Source organism: Ahaetulla prasina, chromosome 3, assembly GCF_028640845.1.
Source record: "Ahaetulla prasina isolate Xishuangbanna chromosome 3, ASM2864084v1, whole genome shotgun sequence".
NCBI classification, from domain to species: Eukaryota; Metazoa; Chordata; class Lepidosauria; order Squamata; family Colubridae; genus Ahaetulla; species Ahaetulla prasina.
The window spans coordinates 106,938,509-106,963,529 of record NC_080541.1 but is presented as its reverse complement, the minus strand read 5'-3'; the positions used below and the strand labels follow the sequence as shown (position 1 = coordinate 106,963,529).

General features: G+C 37.6%; 1 protein-coding gene across 2 annotated transcripts in view; it reads left to right on the top strand.

Annotated features, from left to right (window-relative positions):
• The window catches only part of SLC24A3 (solute carrier family 24 member 3), a 205,385-nt gene extending 189,272 nt beyond the window's left edge, over positions 1 to 16,113 (top strand). For both annotated transcript variants that reach the window (XM_058178333.1, XM_058178334.1), the window contains exons 16-17: positions 11,003 to 11,068; positions 11,516 to 16,113. In XM_058178333.1, coding sequence (XP_058034316.1) covers positions 11,003 to 11,068; positions 11,516 to 11,665 — 216 coding nt within the window. In that variant the 3' untranslated portion in view covers positions 11,666 to 16,113. The remainder of the gene's footprint in view (positions 1 to 11,002; positions 11,069 to 11,515) is intronic.
• The last annotated feature ends 8,908 nt before the right edge of the window (positions 16,114 to 25,021 follow it).

Genomic DNA, 25,021 nt, shown 5'->3' with positions numbered 1-25,021 from the left:
TCTTAAATTCCAAATCAAAACTGGGAAGTACCAACATAAAAAATAATATTGACAACATGGAAATATTAAGAGAATAACAAGTTAAAGAAAATAGTTTGCAAACTATTATAAGTCATTAATGCCTACTCTCCATACTGCTAGACTTCTTAGAAATCTGCCTCAATCCAAGTTCCAAGATCCTTTGCAATGGATTTACAGTATATACTTACACAAGCATTATTTCCCATCCAGTGCTATTCTACAATACCTGTGTTATTATATTTATAATTGATTGTAGAAGATTTACAAGAAAGAAAATAAGAGCTGTTTTCAGAATCAAGAAGTCAAAGCAAAACAATTCTATTTACCACTAGCTATATAAGCTAGTATCCAAGCAGTCAAAATAGAAAAGGGAACACACGGTAGCAACTACTTTACAGAGTCAAAGCATTAATTATTTTGTTGCTGTGGAACTGGATGTTCACTATCCATCAAATGTAAAAGAAGCTCTTCCTGGCATAGCAACTTTCTGAGAGGAAGACGAAAAATCAGATAATCCCATTGCATTATGAATTGATTTAGACCCACTAATACAGTCCCAAGAATGGTCCCTGACAAAATGTAAGGTACAGCATTGTAAAGATGAGAGAAACCTGAAGGTAATCTAGTGTGGTTAGATGACCTTACAATTAGACCTGAAGGAGCTTGAAAAAACACCAGCTGAGTATAGATGAAATAGTAGCTGCTGCAAGAACTTGTCTTTGGTTAAGAATAGCTCTTCACTGACTATCTTAGTTGTGTTAATTTGTCAATACTGATTATCCAACAGTCAGTGTGCCCTCCTTTTTCTGCTTGAATCTTAAATATTGATTTCCAGACCCTTGTCTAAGTCTTGACCTGGTTTTGCTTTTGACTTCTGAGTCTATTTGCTAACTTGTCTTTGTTTCTCTGGCTACGAGTAATTCTTTTGTGCAATGAGATCTTGGACGCTATAACTTTGCTGTTCCAAATCCCTGATATGGTCCTATATAGATATAGTTAGATAATAAATAAATACAGTAAATGTAAAGCATAATGAAAAAGAATGTGCCTTTGAGAACAGTATTACTAGAAAAGACTAAACAGCATCAATTTTGGGATAAGTTGTTGTTGTTGTTTGTTGTGAAGACGTGTGCAACCCATTGCGACCCTATGGACAATGTTCCTCCAGACCTTCCTGTTCTCTACAATGCTCTGGAGTCCATTTAAGCTCATGCCTACTGCTTCAGTGACTCCATCCAGCCACCTCATTCTCTGTTGTTCCATTCTTCTTTTGCCCTCAATTTTTCCCGGCATTAGGCTCTTCTCCAGCGAGTCCTTCTTTCTCATTAGGTGGCCAAAGTATTTGAGTTTCATCTTCAGGATCTGGCCTTCTAAAGAGCAGTCAGGGTTGATCTCTCTAGGACTGACTTGTTTGCAGTCCAAGGGATTTAGTAACATGGTTAATTAAGTGAATCTGGCTTCTTCATTGACTTTGCTTGTCAAAAGGTCACCAAAGATGATCACATGGCCCCGGAACATTGCAACCATCATAAATATGAGTCAGTTGCCAAGCATCCAAATTTTGATCATGGGATGTGTGAATTCTGGGAGCTGAAGTCCTCAAAGTTGCTAAGGTTGGAGACCCCTGGTATAGTTGTTAAGTGAGGCATCATATAACTGCATCCAATTTCACAACCTTTTTTGACACAATTGTTAAGCAATAAGTGTGAAAAATGATCATAAGTCACTTTTTTCAGTGCCACTGAAATTTCGAATAGTCAGTAAACCATTGTTATAAGGTTGAGGACTACCTGTACTTTAAAAAACAAGAGTGAAATTGAACTGGGGCCTGAAGTTATATCTTGAGATCCTACTTGAGAGCTACCTGTCATATTTTTGAAGCAAGTTCCAAGTTTGAAGAGTCAAAAGAATTGGAATAGGGCATGCTAACTTTCAAACACTTCAGCTCATGCCAGAGGAAGAAAAAATGTCAGATCAAAGAAAGGAAGTGCTTCAATGAAAACTGACAGGGAAAATCTTTTATCCATAACAAACCCTTTAACAATGTAGCCAATTACTGAGAGATGGTCAGATAGCGTTGTATGTATTAGCTTAAGCAACTTGGCAATTCATTTTATTTTTCTAGGTCATCCTCATTGGTTTCACTCTGAGTATTTGAGATGCAATAATGGGGATCATATTACTAGATTTCAGGGTAAGCCTTCTTGTAGCAGCATTGTAATACCTATTAATATGAATGTACATTACAGTAGTTTGGCACACAATTTCATTAAGTTCATTTCAACTTTAAATTTGTTTTGTCTCTCTGCTGTATTTGTATTTTGCTTTCAATGACTCAAAGAACAGAGATATCCTCATAGAAACAAACAGAATAGAATAGAATAACAGAGTTAGAAGAGATCTTAGAGGTCTTCTAGTCCAACCCCCTGCTTATGCAGGAGACCTCATACCATTTCAGACAAATGTTTGTCCAATCTCTTCTTACAAACTTCCAGTGTTGGAGCATTCACAACTTCTGTTCCACTGCTTAATTGTTCTAACTGTCAGCAAATTTCTTCTTAGTTCTAGGTTGGCTTCTCTCCTTGATTAGTTTCCATCCATTGCTTCTTGTCCTGCCCTCAGATGCTTTGGACAATAGCTTGACTCCCAGAAGAGGGATACAAACAGTAGGGATGTAGCAACTGTGTATTCTAACCTTTGGAGTTTCATGGAAACTTAGCATTCCTTAATGAGGATAATTTGGTACCAAACCGCTACTGGTTAAGTTACGGTAATGGAAACAACAATGGCAAAAACAGGTTGAACAGGAAGCATGAGGCACTTTCTTCTCTACTCTTCCCTCCCCCCACCCAAATTGCACAGAAGGAACAAACAGGTAGCTACACACTTCAGACACCTCAGAGAATGCCAAAGGAAGCAAAGTTGCCAGATCCCAGAAAGGAGGTGCTGCAATGGAAGCTGGCAGGGGGAACTTTTCATCTGCAACAATAGATTTAATACTGAGGCCAATTATTGCTTGCAGTCATCTCTTTAATGGATGGATGTTTTAACTGTACTGATCAGAACTGAAATGGCTCCTTCCAATTTTATAATTCTACTATTTTATGTATGGCTGTAATAGGTTGGTTTTGGCTTTAGCAACAGGTCCCCATCTTCCCTGATCCAAGTACAGCATCAGAAATAGAAAGCAAAGAATGCTGCTCTTCCTATTTTCTTATTTTTACTCTCTATGCAAGGGAACTGGAGTCTTGAACAGTATATTGTAAAATCATCTGTTTATTCAGTGAGATTGTGAAGGGAATTTTTCTCCTTCCCATCTCATGAGAAAAGGAAACTCCACAGAGGACCCCCGATCTAAAAGACTGCTCCAGTAACACCTCCCACCCCCGCTTTAAGAAGGAAAGGAGGGCTGGGGGTGCAGTGATTAGAATGTAGCCAAACACTGCTCACAGCCTGGAGTTTAATTCGGACGGGACTCAAGGTTGACTCAGCCTTTCATCTTTCCAAGTTCATCAAAATGATGGCTCAGATTGTTGGGGGCAATATGCAAATGATGCTTTTATTGTATATCGCTCAGAGAGTGCTGTAAAGTGCTATGGGGCAGTATATAAGTCTAAATGCTATTGCTACTGAATAACTGCTAACTTATAATGTGGGAGGGGAGAAAGGGGAGCCCTTTCCTCTCTGTGTGTAACGTTCTCTGTTGATGGCATGAGCTATACTGATAGGCTTCCCTTCCCTATGAAATGTTTCCTTAATCCTGAGAGGTGATTTCCTGGTCAAACTTCAAGAGGACTTACTCTGCAAATTAGTTTCCTAATGGCTGGTGCTTAAATACTGCTTTCTTGACACAGCTAGTGCTTTTTTATGCAACCCTGTATCTGTTGTGAGAAGAGGAAGCAGCGATGTAGTGACAATGAAGTATGCTACAGCCAGAAGGGGGGGTTATTGGAGTACTGGTTCATTTCTGGGTTTCCTTAAGTTATTCTTTTGTGCATTTCCTGGTTCCTCATAGATCCCCCTCCCATTGGACTTTTCTCCCAGTGTGGCACTTCTGATGCATAAAAGTACATCTTGCCAGCACCTTAGCCAGGGATAACTAGCTTTTGTTTGCCTGCTATTTTTTTGTTTCTTGAGTCATGTGCCAGGAAGCTTTCTTGCCCAAGAAATCCAATCTTTGTTTCAGGAAACACAACTATAATGCCATTGTGGGCAGCTGAGTCTCTAATCCAAGTACACGGAAAAGCTGCAAAGTCTTCAGTTGCAACAGTCCCAGTGAATTTTTACCCAGAGAAAATTCCCTACGGAAATTTGCCTGCTTTATTCATTAAAGAGATTCTAAAAACTTATATCCAGCATGAAGAAAAGTGATTTCTTGGCCCTTTCATGCCGTGATTCTGTATTGGATCAGGCTGCCCTGTAAGAATATAAAAATATTCTAGATGCATTTTCTTGTTATTGTACCCAGTCTGGTTCTGGGAATTAAGGAGATAAGACCAAAAAACAATGACAGGTATAGCAATGCTATATGAAAATTAAAGTCTTAAACCATATCTTCTCTAATATATCCATGATATTTCTATATTTTAAATTAATTTTTACACTTTGTTTTGCCTCTGCATATTCTAGCTCTCATGTGTTTACTGCCTTTGAAGGCAAAGTAAGAAATAGTTGATACTGATGCAATACTACTGAGCATTACTTTGATACAGAAACATTTTATTTTAATTGCTCATTAGGCAGAGAACAACTTTACAAACTAGGAAGAAAGTCCTTCTGTTGAACGAACAAGAAATGCATTGTTAACAGGGCATGAACTTTAATCCTCAGTTATTTTGTGGTGACAGATGAATGCTTTTCTTCTTCTCTTTCTGTACATCTGTGAGCCCAGCTGAGCATCTAGAATCTGGAAGTCATCCCATCACCTTTAGAAGAAGAATATTTGTCTGCTAGAGATGCCCTGAGCCCTCTGAAACAATGGCGGCTTGCCACTAAAAATATTTGGATAACCTAAAAAAAATAAAAGCAAGCCAACAAATACTAGTTAAAAAATATGTCTGGAAAATAATTGTGTTTCTTGGACATTGTCCTGATGTTTATATGGCTCCAGGAAAAAAAATTAACAGTTGATTCAATATAGGGTTGTTTAACAGGCCTGAAAGTGGATTTTTGCACCTATCTTGATGGATCATAAATATTGATCATGTAGCATGGACTCTTTTTGAAGCAGCATGTAAAATTGACACCATATAACTGTTTTTCTAGAAGGAAAATAGGAAATGCATTTATATACTCTGAGTAATACTGAAATCTTTCTTTCTAACCATCTTCAGTTCTAAACAGCTGTAGTTTAAATGTGCTGTCCCAGCAGACTTTATTTCTAACTATGTATTATGATCCCACTGAAGTTCCAGTTAGATCATGTGTATACTGGAATAGAGCCAAGTACAAAAATATACACATCTGTTACTACTAAGGTGACTAACGGGAATCCATCTCTCTTACTGTTGGGAAATGTCTTGTTTCTGAAAACCTTTAAAGGTCCAGGGACACAGATTTGACAAAGTTGTGGCTGCTTCAGTACTGCCGTGCTGCTGCAGTGGTCAGCTGTGGTCATGCGATTGTTATTTCCAACACTCTCCGACAGCTTCCTATAAGGAAAACCAATGGGGAAGCCATCAGAAAGTTGGAAGTCACTTCTGTTTTGCCCGCCTTATGGCCATTCTGTTTCTCTGTTTACATCAGAGGTCTTCAAACTTGGCAGCTTTAAGACTTGTGGACTTCAACTCCCAGAATTCTCCAGCCAGCATAGCATATCTGACTGGAGAATTCTGGGAATTGAAGTCCACAAGTCTTAAAGCTGCCAAGTTTAAAGACCTGTGATTTACATAAATGGAAATACTTCTGAAATGATGACCCAACGTGTCACAGGTTGTCTAATACTAAGAGTGCAATCCTATACATTATTATTATAATGTGTCCTAAGTAAGATTGCTTTTACATACAGTAAATAGGTATAGTGTTCCACTCCTAGAAACCGATGTACTCATAAGAGTCAGGGTATATATGTACATAGTATATCAGAGGCAGGAAGAGTAAGCAATGCCCCAGGCACTTTTTTGGTGGGAAAAAACCCTTTGCAAAAATAGTTTTCAATGTCTAGGAGCCCTGGTGGTGCAGTGGTTAGAATGCAGTATTGCGGGATTAATCCCACCTTTATTATTTTTATATATAATTCAAGGCAGCAAACATATCTAATACTCCTTCTCTTCCTGTGAGTTGATCTGAGAGAGAGTGCCTGGTCCAATGTCACCGAACTGGATTTCATGCCTAAGGCAGAACTAAAACTCAGAGCCTCCTGGTTTCTAGGCCAACACTTTAACCACTATGCTGAACTGACGTTAATATGCCTCTATTTTAAGGTTAGGCTTCTGTATTATGGTGGGCTTCTTGCACGGGCTTCCCACTCACTAGAACTAATATTTGTTTGCTGATACTGTCACTTTTTAATTGAATATGCAACTAGGCATGTTTGCATTCCTCAGGGCATAACAGCATTTATTCAGTATTCATTTGAACTAATGAACAAAGTTGTATTGTGTTAGTTGAGTAAAAAAGTAGTTGATCAACAAAGTGCAGACAAAATGAGCTCCAAGTCCCGGCCGGGTACAGATGTTTTCCCCATCCTCAGGATAAAAGGCATTCCCTACAGGCTCCACTCCTACTCTCCACAGAATGTCTGCCAGTTTCTCAGAGCTGAAGGGAAAGGCTGGAATTTAGCGTAGCCCCTCTGCTTTGCAAGGAGAAGTTTCCAGGAGGGTCTCAGTCTTAAATCCTGGAAAATTCCTGGTACTGAACTGGATCAGCCCATGGCTAGACTAGGCTGCTTCCCATTTTAAAATATGGGACACTTTCCTTGAAAAAGGCATACTTGTAATCTGTCTGCAAAGTAGATGTTAACAAAGAAAATCCAATATAATCTTCAGATGTTTGTATTATGTATCTGTTATGGAATACGACATTAAGTAATATAAATACCCATCCCAAAATGGACAGATGCATTGTAGAAGATACACATGCAAATTACACTCACATCCTACAATGTAATTTTGTTCAGTCTGTAGAAATTCTTCTGATGCCAGGTTTAAATTGTGATTTCTTGTGACCTATGGTCAACCACTCTTTTCTTTAGGTGTTGCCAGATGATTGTGAAGTGCAATCTAACAAGCTTACAGTACATTGATTGATGGATTTTGTTTTATTTTTAAAAGTTATTTTAAAACTTTTTGTGCTGTCTGTGTTGTACTTATAGTATTATTCTCCCAAAGGGAATGCTAATCTAATGCTAATCTAGTGTGAAATGCTGAAAATTTAGCATAGTTTTCCGTATAATTACAGTTTCCAGCAGGAAATCTGGAATGCTTATGTAATGCATGCCAAATTGGCAGTGGAGGAGATGCAGTTTAGCCAAATGCAAGCTGAAGGCAACACTGTACTGTAATCTGTATCAAATGAATCTAAGTTAGCCTGGGAAAAGGCAGCACCAATCTTAATGCAAGCTGAATGAAGAAGCTAGACAAATATCCATTGGAAGCAAAACAAATTAATGCAGAAGTAAAGGATGAATTTGCATAGCCTAGCTAAGAGCAGTCACACAGAAAGTTATACAGCCAAACTCAATAAACTGGTAGATAGATGTATATAGATGTTCTATATGAGGTTGACAATGATTGCCCTATGTTCATACATGGCATCTTATTATGAGAATGGAATGGAATAGAATAATAGAGTTACAGAGTTACTGAAACCCTATACCATTTTAGACAAACGTTTGTCCAATCTCTTTTTAAAAACTTCCAGTGTTGGAGCATTCACAACTTCTGGAGGCAAGTCGTTCTACTGATTAATTGTTCTCTCAGGAAATTTCTCCTTAGTTCTAGATTGCTTCTCTCCTTGATTAGTTTCCATCCATTGCTTCCTGTCCTACCCTCAGGTGCTTTGGAGAGTAGCTTGACTCCCTCTTCTTTGTAGCAACCCCTGAGATATCGGAGCACTGCTATCATGTCATCCCTAGTTCTTCTTTTCATTAAACTAGACATACCCAGCAACCATTCTTTCTATGTTTTTCATACATGGCACATTATTTCTGGTTTGTTTCCCCTTTTATCCATGAGTTGGTTATGCTTTGTTTGTTCCCATTTCCAATGTTTCTTCAGAACAACTATGAAAAGTAGTCTGGGTTCAGAAATACAGGTAGTCCTCAAATTATGACCACAATTCAGCCCAAAATTTCTGTTACTAAGTGTCACATTTGCTAAGTGAATTTTGCCCCATTTTACGACCTTTCTTGCTACAATTGTTAAGTGAACTAGTACAGTTTTTTTTTTAAATTTACATTTATACCCCGCCCTTCTCCGAAGACTCAGGGTGGCTTACAGTGTGTAAGGCAATAGTCTCATTCTATTTGTATATTTACAAAGTCAACTTATTGCCCCCCCAACAATCTGGGTCCTCATTTTACCTACCTTATAAAGGATGGAAGGGTGAATCAACGTTGGACCTGGTGGGACTAGAACCTGCAGTAATTGCAGGCAGCTGTGTTTTAATAACAGGCTTCTTACAGCCTGAGCCACACCGCGGTTAAGTTGGTGACACGATTGTTCAATGAATCTGGCTTCCCTATTGACTTCAGAAGGTTGCAAAATCACATGATCCTGGCACACTGCGACCATCATAAATATGAATCAGTTGCCAAGCATCCTAATTTTCATCACATGACCACTGGGATACTTCAATGGTCATAAATATGAAAAATGGTCATAACTCACTTTTTTCAGTGGCATTATAACTTTGAACGGTCACTAAACGAACTGTTGTAAGTCGAGAACCACCTGTAGCAACTGGCTAAAAGCCATGCAGCGAATTTCCATGACTGGACTAAATTCTTCCCAGATCTAGTCCACTCCTTAAGCATACTTGTCAATATATCAGATGATTATCAGAAATAGAAACAGCATGCCACCCAAAAAAGTTATTTATTTATGCTTATTCATCTTCCCCAACGTGCATTCTGGCTTCTAAAGCTTAAAGAGAGAGGTCAAACAAAGCAACACACCTGAAATTGAAAATAGAGTTTTCCATTTCAGCCAATAGAAACATAACATTATAGTACAGTTAAGTCCTTGACTTACGATCACAATTGAGACTGGAAAGCTTGTCATTAAGTGGTATAGTTCAGGGATCGCCAACCTTGGCAACTTTAAGACTTGTGGACTTCAACTCCCAGAATTCTGGGAGTTGAAGTCCTCAAGTCTTAAAGTTGCCAAGGTTGGAGACCCCTGGTATAGTTGTTAAGTGAGCCATCATATAACTGCATCCAATTTCACAACCTTTTTTGACACAATTGTTAAGCAAATCACTCATGTTGTTAAGCAAGACATCAAGTGACTGTGACCTGTAACCAACCTCCTGCCAGCTTCCTCATTGACTTTGCTTGTCGGAAGCTATCTGGGAAGATCACAAATGGCATCCACGTGACTGCAGGACGCTGCAATTGTCATAAGTGCGAGTCAGTTGCCAAATGCTCAGATTACAATCACGCAATCACAGGGATGCTGTGGTGATTCCAAGGGTTAGGATTGGACATAAGTCACTTTTTCAGTGTCATTGTAACTTCAAATGGTCACTAAATGAATGGTCATTAAGCAAGGTATTACTCAATGATAACTAGCTATCTTTTAACTTGTCATTTGCTGCACATGGAAAATTATTCTGCAGCAAGGAAAAACCCCTGAAGTTGCAAGTTAGCATCCATTTCTTTAAGCCATTGATTGGACACATTTGGCATGATGTTAAGCTCTTTGGACTTTCTTTTTCTGCCCTATGTTATATCATGAATCCCATCATGAGATAATGAGAAGTCAAAGGTTCACACGTTTCAGATAAGGTATAAGTTTCCTTTTCTGGCTGGCTTTATAATTCTCTCCTCAGGCAAATATGAGGAACTGAATGTCCCCTCAGAATGAGTGTTTTTTTTTTTACAGATTGCCTCTGTAGGCAAAATACAACAAAGAGAAAATGCAACTGCTCCGTGTAACAACAGCTGTTGCCTTCAGCACTTAAACCACAGAAGAAAAGACCTGAACTGAAGCAAGAGACATCTTAAAAATAGAACTCTGTTCTGTATAAGAGCAACTCTTGCCTTTAGCAATTAAGCAGTCTTTGAACATGACAAACTGTTTTAGAGAAAAGCCCTCGATTTCATTCTTTCTGCAAATACTACTCAAATCCCAGAACACACTGTGCTTTCTGGTACTTCATGTCTAAGCGATTTCAAATATGTCTTTGTAAGTGCTAGTCAGAGCAATACACACACAATGTGAGCTTTGCAAAATAGTTCGGACAGGAAGCACAACCAACTTACTTTACTGAACGATTATAGAATCTTGCAAATCTGAAAGTATATCTTTCCTCTTTCGTCTTTCAGCCCAAGAAACTAGGGAGTGTCAAGTGCTTGGTGCCAGGTGCCAGATTAACTGGATAGCAAATCTCTCCAGTTATTCCTACAATGTAGAAAATTTGTGGCAAACCTTTCTAGCTCTATTGAATGGAGGAATTGAGGCAGACACATGTGAAAAATTGGCTAAGTTAGATGGATTTTTCAGGAGCCATTAGCCACAATTAGCCATCCATGCCTTATGAATCCCAGACTACCAAACTATGGAGAAAGACCATCACCTTTGTTCTCTAACTTTTGGAAAGAAGGTACAGCAATAGATGACTTGGGCTGATCCTGCTGGTAAGGTCCAGCAATACTCCACATGCAGTATTCAGTTTGAGCCTAAAGATGTGGCATAACAGACTTGCTTAATACTGTATATAGTTCTGACAGCCAGTTTCCTTTTACATAGAAATTATAACTGCAGTTCATTGGAAATAATGTGAATAATAGAATTCTTAACATATCCTCCTAATTTTTCAGATTCGATTGAATAGTCGTGGACTTATCTATTCTGTGGGCTTGTTGCTGGCCTCGGTTTTTGTCACAGTAAGTATATCATTCTTTATTTTTTTTTAAAGGGATTGTAGGCATAATGGCCATGAGGGGTGGGGGGTAATCTAAACTCCACAGAGGCAATACCTGTGGCTGATCTTCAAACTGTATCAGTACCAGTTCCCATGTTTAGATGGAAAGCAAAGGAGCATTCAGACCTGCAAATTGGATCTTATCAGATTGTACCAAGGATGAAACTGAACATTTTCTTGTCAGCGCGATTGAGAAACATAATATGTGATATAATAAATCTGTTGGATTGTTCTCATAAGCATCTCTTTGTCAAGGAACTTAGGCCAGATGATTGTTGCTCTTGGAAGAGGAAATGCTGCTGATTTATAAGAGGGATTAATGGAGAGAAGATTATTCACATTGGTTCATAGATATGGGAGGGCCAGCTCTAGATTTATATAGAAGTAATGGTTTTCTTTCTATTTCTAGGTGTTTGGAGTTCATTTGAACAAGTGGAAGTTAGATAAGAAGCTGGGGTTTGTGTGCCTTTCCCTCTATGGAATCTTCTTGTGTTTCTCCATCATGACAGAATTTAATGTCTTCACTTTTGTAAATTTGCCTATGTGCAGAGATCATTGATCCTATGGACAGTCTGTTGAGAGGCAACTTCCTTCTGTACCAGTGCAATATGAAAATGGTTGGCATTTCCAAGCAGTATGAGGTCCCAGCTATGAAAGTTGTGAAGTTCAGTGGGGCCTCTTCTTATCTTGGCTTAGTCTCTTTCTAAGCCATCTTTTCATACATACAAACACTCACCTGGAAACCACCTATATTGATGTGAAGATTTACAAATTCGGAGAGTCTGATGGGCAAACTAACTTTTACCTGGCTCTGAGCCAGAGAAACTGAACTATTACAGGTTTTTTTTTTAAGTTATTTGATGGAAGACTAATTTATGAATTGAGACTATAGCTAAGATACAAAGAAGAGGGTACATTGCATTGACTGCTTTTGGAGAAAAGCAAAAGGAATTTATTTTATTCTTCTTTCCTAAGAAAGTTTCCTTGCAGCTTATCTACTTTGCAGAATATTACACCTCATTGGATGATTCCGATGTCATAAATAGCGCTGTGAGAATTGAATTCCAGGTACTTATTAACAAGAATGGACCTGTACTTTTCAGAAGTAGTACACAATGACTTCCTTATGGGAAGTAATGTATCCCAGGAAGAGATTTGGGAGGAATCTTAACTGAATTCAGACTGTAGAGATGAACCTTGCTGCCATTTTATTCTTAACAGCAGAATGTGATCACTAGGTTGTTTAGAATATTTCCAAGCAATAGTTTTAGGCCTATCGGCCCCGGCAGACTCATGAGATGACATCCTGGTTTTTAACTTGATTATTGCCAAGAAAACTACATGGATATATCCATGAAATCACCAGGAGCCAAATGTGACTCAAAGGAGATTTAACTCTTTTTTTCCCTTTTAATTTAAAATACCATGCCTGGACTAATCTGTTATGGGTTCTCGATGTTTATTGAGACTATTTCTTTAGCACTTTTAGATTGAAAAGTACTTTATGACCCTCCCTTTCCTCTTTTTCCTGGCAACAGTTTGTTAAGGTAAGCACTAATAATATTCCTGTGTCTTAAAAAATAGGTACAGTTGAAAAAGTCTGTATCCCCGCACATATCAACTTCAGGATTATATTAAGATTTGAACCAAAATTGTTTTGATATAAAACAAAATTCAGATATTTGGATCATCAGACAATCTATTGCTGTATGGAGACTGGAGAATAGGAAATGGATGTAAAGGGACATTATTAGTTGAGAAGGCAATATAAGTACATGGCACATGTTTTAAAATAATTAGTTGAAGACACTGGTTTGTAAAAAGCATATTTTGCACATATATTATTGCTGATGTTATCATTTGCCATTCTGTGAAGGATACACTGGACCTGATTGGGCATATTATTGTTTTTCCTTTTGTATCCCACTGGGTGGTTTGCTTATGCAAATCCTATTTTAGGAATTTTTGTTGGTATTTACCACAAAATTGCATAACACTTATTTTTAATTTTCTTGAACCTTGGGCAGAGAGGATTAGATTTTGACAAACTGAGAATGCTATGATAAAGTCCCCATTCAATGTTCAATTGACTCTGCTGTCGTTAATGTGATTTGCTCTATTCACTCTGGAAATCCTGAAGACACCTCAGCTTCCATGTAGACCTCATCCATCCCCATTACATTTTCAGAGATAAGAGCAGCATTCCTGACTGTCCCAGTGATATTTGGACCTGGACTGTCCTGTTTTGTTTTATGTATGTATATGCTTTGTTTTACTCTGTTTTTATAAGAAGGGATCTTTAGCTAGGCATATATGCAAGGAAGATTTTATCTACATAACCCACAAAGGTCATTCTTAACAGAAAAACAGCAAGCTGATGCCTGGGTGTAAACACATCTTTCAATCTACCCAACAATTTATACTTTAGTGCTTCCTTATTTCAAATGAGTTTCTTTTTGGGATCAATAGTATGAAATAAAATGTTGTGATTTGTAGTCTCCCTTCAACATAGCATCTTGCTTTTTCTTATGACTTCCATAGTTGAATCTCCTCTCAATCTAGTTAGTGTCATCCACATATGTGGCTAATTTGTGGCCAGCCAGATAGAATAAATGTATTAATACAACATAGTTTAACCAATAAAAAGTTTGCTCTTTCTGTACCTCTCCCTCACACATACACATAAACATAATTTGCCAATTGCTTCCTTGTGCTCATTTTTAGTGTTTTCAATTTTATGTTAGACAAATGCAATAAAATTGTCAGAACTCATGTTCTTATACTAATTTAATGTTCTAATGTATTCTGAGGGACTATAACGGCATTCTGGATTTTCTATCTCTTTGTTAATTAACTACTGAGCATCTAGCATGGCAAGAGCCATTTTGATGCATTGTTGAATGCATAGGACTAGAAGTCTATGGGTGGGTGATGGGTTCTGGTCATTTTTAGGCACAAAAGCCAGCCGGTGACCTAGGGCCATTCATTTCCTCTCAGCCCTAGGAAGATGGTAATGAGAAATCACTTTAAAAACATCAAGAGAAAAAACTTCTAAAAGGTGTTTTTATACACTGTAGACAAATTATGACTTTTAATCTAGGGCAATCAATTATTTCACATAGGGATCTAACAGGATTTTAAGCTTTAAATTCAAAATAAACTCTTACAAAGGAATGAAATGCAGAAATAAATAAATAGTAGCAATGACTGTCTTTTCAGAGATTTTTGTTCGCTGTTACAGATATTTTTCATTAAAGATTGCTTAATATTCTCTTATGAAATCTTAGGATTTTTATAATATATCACTTTTACCATCAACCATCTTCATGAAACAGCCTTCTTCATTCTGTTTTTAATTAAATAATTATGGTCGCTCAGTATTTTCCCTTTGATCAAACCATTTTAGCATTCAGAAACTTTTTTAAAAACATTCATTATTATCACTTCCTCTTGGTTGTATAATAGATTGTATATAGAAATCCATTTCACATCATCCATATGATGAGAATGGGTTGGTCCCATTGTCAACACAACACAATTTATTGGTGAGACAAACTGCTTCGGTCTTGACCAGCTCTAAATTATCCCCTTGGAATTTTCTGTAACTCCCCACTCCCTCAAAACACAGTAAAACTGTTTTCGAAACAAAATGGAACAGAACAAATGGAGAGCCTGGAATGTCATATACATAACAATACTTTGGAGGTAAAAATAGTTTGTGGTCATGCACAGTGTGGCTACTAAAAACCTGGGCAGTGCACAGTGCATGTTGCCGACATAAAATTCTTCATTTTGCATCACTGTCTTTTTATGGAATGTGAAGAATCCCTTTCTAAATTTCTATCTTTGTATAAATGGAACACATGTTCATCTCTGCAACTATCCCTTCAACTCAATAACAATAACAGACTACTTGAAGAACAGAATAATATTTAAAGACAAATGTTAAATTGAGAGTTTACCTTAATTCTAACAACAGGTAAAAAGGCTGGTGGGTATTGCAATATTCTCTCCTCTCAGCTGTTCCCAGCCTGGCATATCCCACTAGCCTACCTTCTCTCCATCTTCTCAGTATTTCTGCTTGCCTCCCACCCCTCAGCTGCCATTGTCAAAGCCTTTACACAACACACTGTGTCATCCCAGCACTTTTCTTCCTTTGGTCATTGCACTAGGTCCTAAGAGTACATAGCCCTGGCTGCCATCCTGATCTTTTCAGCACTTTCTCTTCACTCTCAGCCACATAGCACATCCCAACTCCTTTATTTTAAAGTGACAGAATCTTCCCACCTAAGCTGGGAACCGTTTTATTTCATTTACCAATTCAGTTTTTGATTTAGTACCAACTTCCCTAGAAAAAAAAGATTGTGTTAGTTTCCTTTTAAACCTTTCACCTAAAAGAAGTAAAAACAGCTGTTTTTTCCCTATGTAAATATGTTAGCAACCTATAATAAAAGCATATTAGCCACTAGTACTTCTTTCTCTGCCTTCATTATTGATAATTAGGAACTTAAACTTAAAAAACATTAAGGCATTTTTTTTTTTTTTTTTTTTTCCAAAAAGTTTTTATTGGTCAAAAAAGGTTTATACAAATACATATCAGGTATGGTAAATTTTCATTTTTCTTATACAAGATAAGAATTTTACTCAAAATTTTTAACACATACAACAGCCATATGGCAAGCAGGTGATACGAAGTAGCTAAATTTATCAATCTTACATACGCAATAAAGAAGGGTCAAGAATAATCAGAATATCATACAAAAGAGAATAAGGAAAACCAACACAATACCAAATATCATTGTCACTTCCTAGTTTTGGATCTCAGAACTCTGGGTTCAGCCTGACCCAACTCCAGGGCCACAACAGCGGCAGCCGCCCCCGCCCCATGGTCTATAACCTCCCCTTCTTCAACTCCTGGGTCATCTAATTCCAGGAGGGCTTTGTGTTCCTCCACGTAGGCCGCAGCCTCCGCAATTGTACTAATTTTTTTCGTAATGCCCTCCCGGAAAATCATCAATCCTCTGGCATCAGCCATCTGAAGCCTACTCCTTCTGGTACAATTTGCTTGACAAAAGTAATATTTCTTTCTCATTTCACGTACCTGTCTGGGAATCTGCCTCAGAATGGCTATCTCCTGCCCCTATAAGTCAGTGCCCCACTCCTATGTTTTCTAAGAATTTCATCTCGCCTCTTCTCACAAATTTGACATGAACCTCTCTAGGAACTGCATGCGTGCGTGCATATTTTGAATTAACTCTATAAACTCGATCCACATCCCAATTCATAAAGTCAACACCTCTCCCAAGAAATTCTCCCAACAGTTTAGTCACAACATCTCTCAAGTCTTCTTGGTCCACTTCTTCCAGATTTTGAAACCTAAGGAAATAAGACATTTTATCCATCTGTAGCCCAAGCACAGCATTGCCTGTCGTCTCCTCTCTTTTCTGCACTGCCCGCATCTCACCCTCCAGACCTTCCACTTTCTGCTTGTTTTCTGCTGAGACTTGTTGAGTGTCCTTTAAATCCTTTTGGATAGTCACAATTTCTGCTCTTATTTCATCCAGTTTCTTGTCCATATTAGATAACTTTTCCAAAATTCTCCATTTCTCCAGCAGTTGGTCTCTGACCTTTGCCATTTAAAAAATTTTAAAATCCTCAGGCAAGCACAGTATCCTTGTAATTTCCTCCGGATCCACCAGGGGCACTCACAGGAGCAACGAGTCCAGAGTACAGTTAGTCAACCAGGAAGTCAAGGGAAGTGATGTCATCAAGATTCTCATAGTGAAGGCGGAAGCTGGACGCCACCATTGTTCCTCAGAGGAGGGGGCCTCAAACCTCCCTCCTAAATTTCTCCATCACCTCTTCTCCAGAGCTCCACAAAACCGTAATCTTGTTATTTTAAGTTCTCCTCTCCAAAGTGATTCGTGCTCCTTCCAGTCGCAGGGAGAGAAACCCCCGCACTCCAGAGCACTCCACCACATTTGCCGATATCTCCTTCCTTCTCCCTTCCTCAATTCTTCTCCGTTCCCTGTTCGCCACCAGGCTGCTGCAATTATAAATCCAAAGCCCCGGTGTCACCGGGCACAGCGGCCCAGGCGACGACCAAAGTAATGGCCGCGGCCTGAGGCCTCCGAACCCCTCCGAGCCTAGGACGCGCCAGCATCGGTCCCCCCAGTCCTGTATATCGGCTGGGAGACCCCTGGCGAGCCGTCCGTGCGGCAGGTGTCCTTTTCGGAACACCTGGCCCCTAAGGGCCTCGGAGGCGGCCGGATTCGGACACTGGAGGCAGGAGAAACACCTCCAGACGTCCGTTGCCGCCGGATACCGGAAGTCGTCTCCCAAAAAAACATTAAGGCATTTTTGAGGGTCATGTTGGAGATGGTATCAATTTATGTGATAATGTAATATTTAAAAAATATAAAGCAATAAAAGATGAGACTAGAAGATACTGTTTAAAACATAGTTTTAATTAGTCCAGGCTTTTCCATCATAAAAGTGAAAATGTTACAGTTTTGCAAATAGCAACTCTGCTCCAAGTTAAATGACATGTTTATTTTATTTTTTTATACATAAAATAAGTAGAATCGTAACATTTTCATTTTAAAATGTGTTTCTTTTTGCTGTAGGTTTAAAGTATATATTGTATGTTGCAAATTGATCTTATCTCATTTTAGGCATTGATGTTTTGCAAGAATAGTGTAAACTGCTTTGTTTTGTATAACCATGATAAAATAATTTTTCCAGAGCACACTGAAGTCAATAAAATCTGCCTCCTGGCATCTATGATGCTATCCCCCTTGATCTGTTTTCCAGTATCTGCCCTCTTCTTCCTTTTGTTCAAGGATGTGATAGTTGATGGTATCAAAGACTGCTGAGCTGTGCAAGTGAACTACTAGGACCACACATCCTGTGGGGATCCCAATATAGATCTTACACCAAAATAATTGATCTTTATCCCATTTCCCAGCCATATTGCAATAGGTTCAGATAAATTGAATTCTGGAGTTAATGATAAACTGAATAATTGTTCTCTAAGTAAATTAAATTAAACTTAGTGCTTTTATGCCAGTAAGAATTTAGGAGTGGGAAAGAAATTAAGAATATTTATGAGGCCTAAAGCAATTTGCCCACAATTCATTTACTCCTATCGGCAGCAATAGCAGCAGCCCAGAAGTTTCACATCCTGAAGCCAGAGGTCAAGACAATCTTTGTCCTAATCCCATGGTCCTTGATAACAAGCAGTTTTAAATGGTTTCCCCCCCTTGGATCATAATTATATATAACTAAACACCATGCAGTAATGATTATGACAATATGTTGTTTCATATTAATTGATGGATAAAAAGAAATCCTGTGACACCCCCCCCGCAACATTAAGTAAGGAGAAGGAAAAGATATAAAGCCTCCCTGCTTGCATTTATATAATTTGTTTCAGTGATCTGGCTGTCCTTAAATGAGTAAGGAACAAACATTTGGAATGTCAGATTGGGATTACACATTGTAGAGCCTCATCTCTACAAAATCATTACATCCATCGTACAGGAAGGATGATCTGGATTGGGAATGGAATAGGAATAGGAATAGGAATAGGAATTGAATTGAATTGAATTCTGGTTTGGGAAGACGGCTGAATTGATAAATTATTTTAAAAACAATTTGATTGATTTCTTTAAAAAATAGAGAAAAACCAAAGGGGAAAAAGAGACAATATTATCAGATTTTCCACCTTGAAGTCTAGACTTAAAATAGTTAATCCAAAGAACAAGAATCTAACAGTTCTGAATAATAGTATTTGTTAGAAAGGTTATTGTTACAATATCCCAGGTACCTGGAATATGTAAGAACTGTAGGGCAATAAAAGTATTGTTGGTTTTCTGCCACCTTTCTGTTTAAATTAAAAGGATAGAATTTTGACTATAGGTGGCACTTCTGTTTTGATTGCTGTCATTCCTATCAGCATGAGTGAAACCTGGTAAACATCTGCTCAATTCATGCATATAGATACACCATATATCTTCCCCTCCCCCAGCCTATTATCAAAAGATGGCTAGGATATTATATTGGGGGAAAGCTAAGCATGAAAGCATATCATTCTCTCTAAATGCCTCTTATTCTGATTATATTTTAATGAGATAATTAGACAAGCAATAAATATGCTGACCTGTCATTCTAGTTTGGTCTTAAGTGGGAAGCTTGAACTAGCCTAGATATTTCCCCTACCTTGTACCACATCACAAATTACTTACGGAAATCCCCTCTTTTTCAAATACACTTTGCTACATAATATAATAACATGGGTAAAAATGCTGTTACAGGAAGAGGTCACAAATCCTGTAGGTCTCTGCCTGTGGAATTCTGGGAGTTGCAGTCCATGTATTTTAAAGTTGTTGCGGCTGGCAAATACTGATCCAAGTCATATATATTTATTATTTTGTCAGGCATAATCTCTGATAAAGACTGGAATGAGCAAGCAGGTATTATTTTTCAAGTTTGAGAAAGGAAGAAGCAGTAGGGATTCACAATTGTGTAAGTGTGAGATAGAAAAAAGAAACTGAAGATAAAAATAGCAGTCTTCCACACGTTTCTATGATACAATAACACAAGATAATAGGCATATATTTTTCATATAAAAGCAATCACTAAAGGTGTACGCATAAACAGTCTCAGGAATTAGAGCAAAATTAGAGACAATTCCCTAAGGAACTCTTTTTTCAGTTCATCCTTGACAAATGTTAAAAGGAAATATCAACTAAAATAATATATTCATATGCTTCCATTTCAGGCAATTCTGTTGGAATTAAAGCCCTACAATCATACATCAAAATCATTAAAACTACTTTCCTTTGTCTGAGACATTGTGGGTCTTACCAAATACTTATTTATCAAATAACAGTGCGATATTAAGCAATAATTGTATCTTATACTTGGCCAGTCAAACATCCTATCAAAATTACACAGCTCTATTATTATACATACATACGTGTGTGTGTGTATGTGTGTGTATACACACACACACACACACACACACACACACACACACACACACACACACACATATATATATATATATATATATATATATATATATGTTTGTGTGTGTATCTTATATATGTGTATACACACACACACACACACACACATTACAGAAGTATCACATTTGTATAATTGCTTTGGACTGAATATTAAATGAAAAAGCAAACGGATTATTTCACATGAGTGTAATTAAGGGGAAAAAATATTTTTGAATACATGTAGCAGAAAATCAAATCTTGAGGTGGTGCAAATCATTTAAGACTGAAGATATGAGGTATGATTTTTGAATGTCTTTCAAATTCTAAGTTCTCTCAAAGGAGAAAAGCCCTATTTCTTCTAGAACATTATATTCTATTCTTTTTTGTGATCATTTTCTTCCTTCTTCCCTGGAGACCTTGGCCCATTTTATCCCTTCACTCTTATTTCATGTCATAGTCTTTTTAGGTAAGACCTATGCCTAATGAACTTAGATTTCCCTAATTTGCTTTCTAATATAAATTAATATGTCAATACATATTGGCATCATTTACTAGAACTGTACAGCACTTCAGATTTCATTCTAAAGATATACTTCCAAGCATATGAACACAGCACATATCTGCAATTCTTTAAAACAATTATATTTTCCTCAAGATTATATAGCTGCCAGAAAAAAAGTAGCTGCTTTAAAGGATATAAGCAGATATGTGTTCATGTCCTCATATTTCCATAGCACATCACAGTCCTATTATTTACCCACTGGGTTTAATGGTGGAGGACAGTTGAAGAACTATCAAGGAAGAGCTAGAGAAGAGCAGGCTGTGATTTATCCCATAGAAAAATAGAGGTATAAGGCATCCCAGTGAGTAAAAGGTGATGCCTCTTTCTTTCCTCTCCTCTGTTCCTGAATATTGTACTCCCTTATTTGTACATATTAAAATTATAGTAACTATGGTGTCTTTCCACAGATGCTCTTAAGATTTTGGTACTTTGTTTGCATCCTGTTTTCTTCTATTGACCTTCCTTTGTATCTTCAAATGTATTGTCTCACACTGAAAGTGCATGTTTAGAGTGTAGCTTTAGATTGTACAAAAATATGTAGAGCAAATGGAATTAATCTATTCGTTTCTGTTATTCTACTAAGAGATCATAAACTGAGCTGCTGGTAGAAAAGAATAACTGTTCTGTATTTTCATAACACTAAGTTTCCAAAGAAGAAAGTGGTATTTCCAAAGTGGAGTTTGCACTCAGTATATATAAATCAATCTTGTCTATATAATTTACATCCAGTTTGTCATACAAAATGAGGTATGTTATTCCCACCTGTTGAAATAAGTCATAGGACTCCGGCTACTGATAATCCACCTGGATGACTGCAGTTTTTATGAATGTTTTATGTTCTTGAAAACTGGAGATCCCATACCGAACAATATTTAAAACAAACCAGTTGTGTGTACAAGTAGTTGGACACATTTTTGTCCTTATTTTTTTAAAATTGAGAAACATAGATTTATATTCAGGTTTGTACCTTGAACTTTGTATTCTCACCCCATGGTAGCTGGCTGCCATTTGAATTTAAAAAAATAGTTTTGGCTGCTATTGAGCTAATAATTTCTGTCAGCAATGGAAAAGCCTAAAAATGGCAATGATGAGTTTTTCATGTTTTTATCAGGCAGTAAACTGGTAATCTATCAGCCCATTGTGTGTATAATGTATCAGATCTAATTGGGTATAGCTTACCTTTGTAATTTTTATAATATTTTCTCATTAGTAGAATTACTGAATCTAAACTCTTTCTTTGAATACAGTATAAGATTTAACTTTTTGTGCTGGTGCTTATACAATTATCCATATATTTATTGTATTTATTTTTCATTGAAAATACAAATTTTGTATCAGGGAAGCAATCTTTATTCCAGAAGGACATAGAAACTGAAAATGAAAATTAACTATGTGTTTATTCTGTAAGAATACCACTCCAAATGAGCCATCTGCTTTTGTGCTTTTCTATAACAAAACTTCAATTGAATCAGCTTAAATACGAGGGTTGTCATTTGCTGAGAGGTTTTCCTGCACAAACATCACTGATATAAATGAGCAATGTGCAAGAAATTAAAGCAATGATTTTTAGGCGGTTATACCTATTATCATTTCTGAGCTGGTCTAAATCTATTAAATTGCCATATTTACTCTCATACTTTAAATAATGTATATATACATTTAGCCTATAACTGGCACATCTCTCCTTGGTGCACACTGATTGTACTTTTGTTCTTTTTTTATAAGCAGCACAAGGTAATAAATGGCTCAGGTTTTGCTAGTACATTTGTGTGTGCATGCATATGTTTATACCAGGCACCAAACGGTCACCTGTCTTTAAACCTACAGCCTTTTCCTGTGATCCTTGGTGTTTCAATAAAGATAGAAAAATACATTAAACTAACTCATGTTTTGGGCTAATTATTTTTCTATGGGTTTTTAATTTATCACTAAAATAAGAAGAAACTCTTACAAACTGCTCTCAAGAACTGTATCTCAAACAATGGCAGAAATATTGGATATGGAGGAAATGTGTTTTCTTTGGTATTGATGAATATCTTTTCCTTTTCTTTGTAGACACAAACTAATATATCATCATTTTCCAACTTACACTGCAGTTTTTAAAATAGCCACAGGGTAGAAAGGGCATTGGCAAATTGGAGAAGGTCAGAAGATGGCTACCATAACAGAGAGGCTAGGCATGCTGGTGTGCTTATGCATGCCCCCTTATGCATTCCTCTTAGGAATGGAGTGAGGTCCACGGTCGACAGTTTAAGGTTAAAGTTTTGGGGGTTTGAGGATGTAACAACAGAGTCAAGTAGAGCATTCCAGGCACTGACCACTCTGTTGCTGAAGTCATATTTTCTGCAATTGAATTTGGAGCAGTTTACCCTGAGTTGTATCTATTGTTTGCCCATGTATTATTGCAGTTGAAGCTGAAGTAGTCATTAACAGGTTGTAGCAGATGATTTTGTGTACTAAGCTTATCTGCCTGTAGGTGAGGAACAATAAAGGAAACTGCTTAGAGGTAACTCTGTGTGTCTTTCTTGGCTTTTGGAAGCTGACAGAAATTTTGCTAAACTAAAGCAATTTTGCATCATTAAAGATATATTCTGAGAACCTCTAGGGAGCAACTTAAACATCACTGTCTTTTGGTCCTCTGGAATGCAATTCTTCCCTCCTGGGAATCCAAATGTATTGGTTAACAGGCTGTAATGACAGGCTGTTGTCATTATGATAGTACAATCCTTCCTGTTGCAACATGCCCAGAAGATAATGCTTCAGGGACTACTGTTCAATTTTGGATCTCTGTCTGATGGTACCTGCACTCTGTTTCCTACTTTGTTTAATATCTACAACATGAAACTGCTGGGGGAAGATCATCAGGAACTGTGATGTCATTACTGTACTGATGGAACTCACTTCTACTTCCCTTATCTTACTCCAAGGAACCAAACCTTGAACATTGCCAACTTCAAATAATAGACTAAATGAAAGAGAACAAGCTGAAATTAAATGAAGATAAAATAAAAGTGGTGTTGGTAAAAAGAAAGCTATATTCTGAAATTTAAATAAAATGTGTTATAGATTGGATTGCAATCTCTCCCATCCCTCAAAAGAGGAGATTGTCAGCCTTTTGAGATACAATAGTCTAGGAAATCAAAGTTACGAATGCTGACACATGGAGAAAAGCACATGGAGAATATGCGGCTGCCTTGGGCCAAAGATCAGCAAGCACTATCCTTAATTTTTTTCGCAGAAAGGGAGGATATTATGTCCCTGCCACAATTTAGCCTTTTCTGGTCAAGTTGCTAGCACAGCTTCTTTATGGGACTTGGCTCGGATTGTCAGCTTCGTGTTTTACACCATTAGAAATAGTTCAATCCAAATTCATTAGATCAATTCTCCAGATACCGCATTGTGTCCCAAATGCACTTCTGCACCTGGAGACAGGATTGATAAAAGTCAAAACAAGAATCTATATAGCATCCTTAAATCTCTGGCTAAAGCTTAGCTTCTTTCCACAAAGTCTTGCTCCATTAATTCTCCAAGACAAATTCTCTTCGTCATGGATCTAGTCCAACCTTGCCAAGCTAGGCTTCTCCCCAGCTTCAATACTCAAGATGGACTACAACCTACAAGACAAATTTTGCAAAAAAGGGTGGAGGACATCGAGAGGCAGGTGGACTTAGGGAAAGCTCTGCTGTTTCTGGTTCCAAATGCCATTAGATGTGTTGTTGCGCCTGCCAGCTATTTTAGTCAGTTAGAGTCAGCAAACCACCAGAAAGCATTTTTGCTACACAGTGCCATGTGCTTCCATCAGTTGTCCTGTACTGCAAGTGTAAAAGGGTACCATTAACGGAAAGACTCTGTTCCTGTGGCTCAGGAGAGGTGGATACTGTGGGTCACATGCTCCTTAGATGTTCCTTTTATAGGGAGATTAGGAAAAAATATATTCTGCCAATAACTGCTAGGTTTTCTGGCTGTTCCAATACTGCCTGTGTTCAGTGTCTGCTTAAGGATGAACAGTCCATAATTACAGCACAGGTGGCCAGATTCTGTGCAGCAGCACTGGGCATTCATGGCAAACTCATGTCTTCTCCACCATAGTTATGTTATATAACAAATGTGGCAAACCTTTTGCATTGCTTAGTCTTTTCCCTTTTAGCGTTGAACCTACAATGGGCCATAAAGTTTATGGACTGTAATTTTAGTATAGTTAGACCATGTATAATTGACAGACTGGATTATATTATAGATTTTAGTTGTCATTTATTATTTTATACTAGAATTTTTAATTGTATATGTACTGAGTGTTTTTCTTTGTTCTGGTCGCTGTACAGTCTCTAAGACTGTAATAAAC